The following is a 9,206-nucleotide window of genomic DNA, read 5'->3' as shown; positions in this document are numbered from 1 at the left end:
AAAACACGTAGCAATTGTATTTAATTATTAATTTATATAAAAAGGAGAACGCTCTCTTAAACAACGATATAAGGATTAAAACGGGCTAATTATAAAAGTCACGCATGGTAATAGATGCGCAAATTGTTTTTATTGTTACAATTTTATTTTCTCGAACTTGCGAATTCTATTTTACTTCATGTTTCACGATTGGACACACAACATTATAACGGATTATTATTTAGAAAACAATAATTCTTCCTACAATGCAATCATCACATGATAATAAAAGCGATCGTTACATCGAGTGAATATAATTATGATAAACGCATGCATAATACAATAGTTAAACACACGATTGTTACATATGCGCATTCATAATAATTTGTATAACATGTATGATTATGCAATTTGATGTGACTGTGCACCTCATCTGTATTACGCATCGTAGTACATTAACAAATTATAGAATCCTTTTTTACATACGCTTTTATTTTATTTATGCACACTTGTATAATGAAATTGCTATTTATATTTTTTATAAACTCTCTTGCTTTTTTCAATAGTTTGTATCACTCATAGAGCTGATGTTAAAAGTTTACAAATATACATTTATAATGTTCTAATTATTACATATTTTTGTTATAATAATTTTATAAGCTCGAATAAAAAACCTTTTACAATGATTAAATTGGTAATGTTGGTAATATAAATGCATTAGAATTATACAAGAGAGGAACTGTCTCTTTATATAGTTTCGTTTATCGATTCGTTGAAGGAGTCGAGTAAAATTGCACAGAGAAGGTTACAGTTCCGTGCGAGACGGTGCGTTGCGTGACTGATCTATCTGTCGTTACCTATATTTCATTATTAGTTTCAAACGTCCTAGAGGAAAGGGCAATTCTTATCCGCCTTGTGCAACCGTTCCGCTACGCGTTCACAGCCTTTCGATAACGAAAGCGAGCCAGGTAACGTCCTTGACTTTACTTTCCAGTAGACGCCAACGCTCTTTTTGATTTTCACAAGAGTTTGTGACCAAGTTTCTCTTATTTTCCGACTTGTTCAATATTTTCAGTTTATTTAATTCTGATAAATATTTTCAATTAAACTTATATAATATTTGTGTAATTATTTAGTAATAATATACAATCACAATAATTTGCATAATAAAATTATTATAAAAGATATATCTCAAAACAAAAAAATTTTAATCGTTAACTTTTAAATTATGATAAAATTACTTAACTAATAGATTAAACTATTATTAAAATCATTTTTTATCGTGCGATCATGTGCTTAACTGATGCCTAATGTGCCTTTCGATCGATTCATCAATTTATCTCGTGGAAAAGAAGAAATACTCTCTCGAGATACTTTTTTCACTTACTTGACACAATATTGTCCGCGAATAATATTTTAGATTATCATATTATCTACTTTCATCCTTTTCGACAGATAATTAATGGCAATTGAATATTTACGTGTGCGAGACACGCGACCACCGAGACAATTCGCGCGAGTGCATGCAAAAGTGCCAAAAAGTGTCTTGTGAGATTTCGCCGAGAGTTCCTTATGCCGATGGCACGATTCAATAAATAATTAAATGCATATATTACGGACATTATATTTAAGTGAACGCGCAATACGTAATTACTGTGCTAACAAGTGTGATATATATCTCGATATTTTAATTGCAATCAAAATATCTAAAGAATAAAACAAACAATTTTATTGCTCTTTTTAATGCAATATTATGTTTTTTAAATTCTTGTATAACCTTTGCCATTGCGATAAATGACAAATGATGTCGCGTTAATGCCTTTAGATCCAAGCTTATAATAAGAAACAAAAATATTATTAATTTCGATTTTTTAAGTTTTTCGAAAACAAGTTTTGTAAGAAAAAAATATTTTTTATATTTTTTTATTCTATTATTTCTTTTATAATATTTCCCTATATTATTTTCCTTACGTTATTTTTTAATACAAAGTTGTCTCTTTTCGAATTGAATCACCAATTCGAGAAAACCTTATATATCTTTTGAATAGAAGAGAAAAGAAAGCTAATGAGACTCTTTTTCGATTATAATCTCACGCATCAATCTCACTTTCGCCATACATTACTCAAAAATTCCGCTGTACTCTCTCTCCATATCTTTCATTATCTCAATATAGATGCCTTTCTGTCTCCGAATGAATGAACAATCGACATTGAGTGTAAATTGAAGAATTGATATATTGAGAAATGCAAAATTAAATTAGAAAATTAATTGTATCATTAAAAAAAATAACTTGTTGATTTTCCATCATAAAGAAATTAATGCTTTTATGCTTGTTGATTATATTTGTTTTTCTTCATGTATGGCTAAAATTTGAATGAAACAATTACAAATTAACATTATGTAAAAATGGTAAATTATATAGACCAAATTAATTAGTTATTCAGCTAATATTTAAACTATGACAATCTTCAATTTTTGTCGAATCGCGTCCTTTGTCTCCTTTGGTACATATGGATTTTTTAATGGATCTGCATTTAGTCTGTAAACATGTAAACATGAAAAAGAGAAAGAGTAAGTAAAATAAAGCCGCTTTTTTTACTATCAGAATTTATTTAATGGATTAATAAATTTCCGATAATTAACAAATTATTATATCGCTGTAAAATATTTTCTAATATTATATATATATATATATATATATGTAAATTATTTGTTAGTTGAAAAATTATTCGGAATTAAACGTTTCTGAAAGCTTTACCTATAAAGTGATGGTGCGCTGGCGCAATTCACATTGTACCACCAGTCGCATGCAAATTCGTGCTGGTTAAAAAGTGTTCCATTGGTGCATAAGAAAGAGGCACCTTGATGTCCTTCACGTCCGTCATGGCAAATGTGATATGCCTATAACACGAAATCAATTTGATACACGAGATAAAAAACCACATATCTAGTTTTACAGGGAGTTTGATAGACACTTGACAAAACTGCAGAAAACATGTTTTCTTTTTTATAAGCAATTTTGTACTTTTATTTTTTTGTATAATAAGAGTATACAAAATTATTCCATGTAAATTAATCGAATTAAAGATAATATAATACTTTTGTGTTATATAAACATACTAATTAGGAAATTAATACGCGAAATACATTGTGCAAGTTTAGTAAATATATTAAAAGCATGAAATGGTCAAAAGAAATCAGCTTTAAGGAAATATTAAGGAAGCGAATGACATTCTTGAAAAGGAAAGTCTTTAGCGCTCTGAAAATCAAGTTGCGATGCATGACGGAACGTTTCGCAGTCACGTAACGACGACATTTATACATTTATTGCATTTTATTACTTGTATAGAATTAACTTTTCTCGTTATATTTCCACGACAATTATTACTTTTTAGCTTTAATCTAATAAATTAAATGCAAATATTAAAGATAATATAATTCATCGGAAAAGTGCGAAATATCATTTTCGAAATGCTAAAGTTTCGAGATGTCAAGCAAAGGCAAAATTACATCGAGCATGTACTCGATACACCGCGAGAAAGGCTGAATCAAGCTCAATTACGCCAACAATTTGCCGAGACTGTTCTCTCGCAGAGTTTGTCTTTCACCGCAAGGCGAGATTGGTTCTTACTCGCGTTGCCTTGAAGTTTTAATAATACCAATCCGTTCTCTTACATAATAAATCCGCTCTACTTTGACCGCTCACGCTACGTTGAAATCAGTGAAATAATTTTTCTCGCTTATTTTGCAAGTAGCGTCATCGGTTTTGTGCAGAATACGGCATAAAATGCGCAACACATGAGAGCCATTTTGTATTAATATATCCTATTAATATATCCTATTAAATATATCCTATATAAAGGGCGGGGGAAAGAGAGGAGAGATCCGTGTATCGATAAATTATTTTAAATATGTAAAGTTGTTTAATATACGTATTCTAAGAATTATTATTGTTTAGTATTATTATTGAATAGCGTATATCTGTATTTTTACATCTCAATTTATTTATATAGAAAAAAAGGTAGAACACTTCTTTTTGTTTTAAAAAATAATTGTATGCAATTGACATGTATAAATTCCATTTTTATACTATTTTTTATTAAAATAAATGCAATTAATTTATATCATTTATTTATCGCTCTCTATATTTTTACAAAAAAAAAACAACAACAAATTGTTTTGTCATAAACATTCTTATGACGCAAAAATTATCAATAATCCTCTCAAGTAAATTAATTTTACTTTTTAAATAAATTAATTCTACTACCGATTCTTCTAATTTACCTTTATATAAAGCTTAAAGTTAGTATATAAAGTATTATAAATATTATAAATAAATAAAAAAGAAAAAATATATAAATACATGTATATAGTATATGTATATATAAAGATACCTGACAACCAGTTTCCACATTTGCGTACATTCCTGGTACGATTGGAACATATGCGCAAGAAAAACTTGTAGGTGGCACTGTATGATAAATGGGATAATCCACCCCAGGAATTCCAGGAATTTTGCTCAAGTCTTGCTCCATTCTCGATTCTCCTTTTACGATAATGGGTCTTCGATGTCCCACTATCGGTTGAAAATTTTGATATTCATCGTAATAGTCATCTACTGGAACTTGTTTCTAATCCATTGATAATGATTGATAGCAATGTGTTATTAACGTGATTGTATGACAAGCAAAAAAAGCACAATAATATGAAATGTAAATTATGAAAAATAATCATACGAGTAATAGTTTAAATATTTCAAATATAAAATAAAAGTGATATGATATATAATATTGTAAAAGATATACGTATATAATTTAAAAAGTTAATTTTTACAAAGAGAGAGGGGAGAGAGAGAGAGAGAGAGAGGGGAGAGAGAGAGAGAGAGAGAGAGAGAGAGAGAGAGAGAGAGAGAGAGAGAGAGAGAGAGAGAGAGAGAGAGAGAGAGAGAGAGAGAGAGAGAGAGAGAGAGAGAGAGAATCGGATCACATAATTCGCTTTCTTTTATAATTTAGAAAAAGGTTGGAGTCCAACAGAGTGTGACAAACCTTCACGAAATGTTGCCTTGATTTATTCAAAGCCAAGGACATTTTTTCACACCGTTTTAATTCTACAAATTTCCATATTACAAAGAATATTGATTTAATTTAATAAGCAAATTAATTTAATTTAATAATTTAATAACTTTAATAATTTAATCCGAAGATACAAGGCAACGAATGGTATTGATGCATTTTAATATAAATATATATAGTATAATGCGGTATATATGCGTATATGTATACATGTATTGATTAAGTAAATATTCGTTATTTTAAATACGATAAGCGCCACGATACGCCGTAGCGATGAAAGTTTTCTTTTATTTTTAAGAAACATGTGTATGTACATATATCATCGTTTACAGCGCGTTGAGAATGTTTTTGATACGCGTGTGTTAGTTTTTGGTGCGCTGCTCTCGAGTATTGTATCATTTTGATACGCGGCCATTTACAGCGCCAATACCAAACACAAATATAGTACTTGATACGCGTATCAAGTGTTCGGTATATAGACTAGGCCATTTATCACGTGTATACAAAATGTAACTAACACGTATATAGAGCAAATCATCAGATTCTCTGGCCAATTTGGAGACGATTTTTCTTCAACGAAAATGTCGAGAGAGGTCATTAATTTTTCTATGTTTCCAATTATTGCCATCACGTGTCTTTGTAACCAAGTTTCAAATTAAAATTCTATTAAACTTTACCTGAAATTAATTGAAGAGAATTTAGTTTTGTTAATATTTTAACTTGATAAAGTTTAGTTTGCAAAAATCCTTTCTTTTTCAATCATTTATAACTTGAAAATTATTGGTGCTTTGATTGATATCAATGTTTTTTAGTTACATCCTGTATGTACACACACGCACGCACGCACGCACGCACGCACGCACGCACCCTCCTTATTTTTCTTAAATGGAACCACTATATATATACTTATATATAAATCGATTCTTAACAATATTTGGCATGAAAAGTTATAATGGTAAGAAGATTAAAAAGTGAATAGTTTACGAGATATTTTGTACTTTATTAATGTGACATAATTTTAAACTAGAAAATATTTCGCAAAATATTTATTTTTCGATGATCTTACCTCAACTTGGCTTACTTTGCGAGTTTTCCAACAAGGCTGACACAGTGTGACACTGTGTCACACTGTGTCACACTGTGAGACACAGTGAGTAGTGGGTGCTTGTTGGAACACGATTAACTTTAGCGTTGCGAGTCGAGTATCAAACTGTGTAATGTACTGAAATCAAACTGTAAGAGTACTGAAAAATTAAAAAAACAACAAGTAAAAAGACATTTACCATCCATATTTGATATAAAATTGAAGTAAATTTCATCTTGTAATTAAAACACGCTGTATCCGACACTGTGTTTTATAGTGTCACTGTTGGAAAGCTCCCTTTTATACACAAAATAATGAAAGGAATCAATTAATGTAAAGAGAATACATAGTTGTTTTTAAGAAAACACATGTAGCTGCTAGTTGCAAATTATATACTTTTTTCTTAAAAACAATTATGCATTTTCTTTACATGGATTGATTTCTCTCATGTACATCAAAGTTGAGGTAAGATCATCGAGAAATAAATATTTTATAAGATATTTTCTAGTTTATGTAAAATTATGTCACATTAAAGTACAAAATATCTCGTAAACTATTCACTTTTTGATCATCCTCTTTTTATAATTTTTTGGGTCAAATATTGCAAGGATTATTATATGAAAAAATTCTAGTGGTTCCATTTAAAAAAAGGGGGGGGGGGACCCTCTCTCGTTTGTTAAAGGCCCCCAATATTCTTTTATTCATCAAATTTTCAGGCACCTTATCCCATTTAATTAAATAAAAATTCAAGTTAATATTTTAGCAATGGCGGAGAAAACAGCTCGCAACACTTTATGCGTGAGACATTCTGTAGATTGTAAAAGTATAATATAACACTTGAGAATTTGATAGTTTATTTTGCACATTACATTCGATACATTTCTTAATGACAGATATCAATTATTTGCGGAAGAAAGAATACTTGATTATTAAACAATAGCATCCAATTTTTTGTATATAAACACTTTCAAAACATGAGATTTATCAAAATTAATATTTTTCTAAAGCAAGAATTACTAAATAATATCGCTAAATGATATTTTACAAGGCAATCTTCCTGAAATAAATTTTTCTCCAGAATCGATACTAGATTAATGTCGTTATAATACACATGTTACAAATATTTCATTAAAATGCCAGAAATGATCCAAGTAAAATGATCGATTGTATGTATAAAATACTGTATAAAATACCGATTGTTCAATCAATATAGCTTAATTTTCAGACATGTTATATATTATTTAAGCAGTTTGCGACGGAAAAATATTTTTGCCTAGTAAAACCAAGCATTTTACCTGCACAATGGCTGAACAAGATGTTGCCATCAGTATAGTGGCGAGCAAAAGTACCGGAAGGATACAGCGACTACTCGGCATGACTGCACCGAGTTTGAATATGAACGAAACTGGACCCAGTTTCAGCTGTAACGCTGCGCTACGTGTATGAGAAATTATGTCACATAGAGAAAGAGAAAGTCTAAACTAGACGTAATACGAGACATGGAGCCCCTTCCTTTTTATGAGATACCTAGTACAGCGACTAATTATATAGTAAAACAAAGAAATTTAAATGATTGTCGACATCGTCAAGATCGTGCATCATCAACGATTGCAACTAGACGCAATTTAATGCATTATACAGATGCATAAAACAAAATTTTATTTTCTTTCTTCTATCTCGCTAAAAAGATAAAAACTTGATGTTTTATAACTAGGCCATATCTTTTGATAATTCTTTACAAGTAAAAAACTGTCAGCACCTATATAGCATTCTCTTGCAAAAAGCAGATTTCAATATTAATCAAAGACACTATCGGTATATGATCTAATTCGGAATATCGCAATATTTATAATACATGTTAAATAGTATAGAGATTTTATAAAAAAAAAAAAAAAAAAGCATCGACTCCTCTCACAAGAGATATATCTCTTTTATACATGTACATTTCCTACAGCACGCGATATATCGATGGAATATTGCGGGAATATTGTTTCGCGCAAGATTGGAATATCGCGTACAATATTCCCGAAAGCTTGCAATAATATAGACATGTACACTCTTAAACAATATTGTGCAGAATATTTAATATTTCCGCAACGATGCGCTGATATATATTTTTCCGCAACGTAAATACAATATTTATAAAATATTCTAGAATATTTCTTACATTCTTCATTTATTCGGACATTTAATCGTCTGATTTTTCAACAATCGGTCTGATATCCGAGTTCCCCATGTGTTGGGATTGTATCGATGAGTGATTAAACCGATTTAAATATTTAATTCTAATAGTTTGTCACTTTTTGCACGCTTTATACTTTATATATATATAATTCTCGTGACAAAAATTTGATACGAGATAAATAGCGCGTTGCGCGTCACATAGCGGCAAATAAAAAAACTAGACGATTGCGTTATTGATATATCAGTTAATATTTTGCGATATCTCTAATAAAATATTAACTTGTAATATTTGCACAATATTGCTGCAATATTTGTAATATGACGCAATATTGATAAATATCAATGCAATATCATAGCAATATTTTGTGCTGTAGAGGATATGTATAATTATTATATATACTTTACGTACAATTTATAAATGCTATGCAAACATAAAATTTATATCCTTGACTTTTAAATGAAAACGTAAATGAAATCTTCCTTGTGCATATAGTTTGAAATTAATATAATTAATTTATAAATAAATTTTTATACGATATATATTAGAACAAAAGTCTTTTATCTTTCTTAGCGATTATAATAAAATATATATTTATTTCACGGTTTATAATTTAATAAAGAAAAATTCAGAATAGCGTACAACACCGATTGTAAGTCTAAAAGGATGGCAATTTTATTAATCGGAATGTTCCACTTTTTACTTGCACATTATTAAATTTTGTTATTGTTAAAAAGATGTTTGCGCGTTTTACTTTTCTGCACATTGTAATTATTAGTTGTAAAACGGTCTTTTCGGATTGTTGCAATAAATTAATAAAGTAGCTCTCTAATAATTACGCATCAATTATCGTTGATTCAAATATAACATTGTTATTGAATGAGTAAA

The 9,206-nt window shown here is 29.4% G+C and overlaps 1 protein-coding gene across 1 annotated transcript; it reads right to left on the bottom strand.

Annotated features, from left to right (window-relative positions):
- Window positions 1-33: 33 nt before the first annotated feature.
- On the bottom strand, window positions 34-7,661 carry LOC145939936 (uncharacterized). Its single transcript, XM_083044583.1, has 4 exons — window positions 7,432-7,661; window positions 4,375-4,611; window positions 2,739-2,881; window positions 34-2,519 (listed from the first exon to the last, which is right to left on the bottom strand). The coding sequence occupies exons 1-4, from the start codon at window positions 7,510-7,512 to the stop codon at window positions 2,432-2,434; spliced, it is 549 nt and encodes a 182-aa protein (XP_082900709.1). The 5' UTR covers window positions 7,513-7,661; the 3' UTR covers window positions 34-2,431.
- Between the last annotated feature and the right edge of the window lie 1,545 nt (window positions 7,662-9,206).

This window comes from Prenolepis imparis, unplaced genomic scaffold (assembly GCF_030444845.1).
Source record: "Prenolepis imparis isolate NDT839.2.m4 unplaced genomic scaffold, iyPreImpa1.0 SCAF_1, whole genome shotgun sequence".
NCBI lineage: Eukaryota > Metazoa > Arthropoda > Insecta > Hymenoptera > Formicidae > Prenolepis > Prenolepis imparis.
Note: the sequence above shows the minus strand (reverse complement) of the source record. Positions and strands in the feature narration are given on the sequence as shown.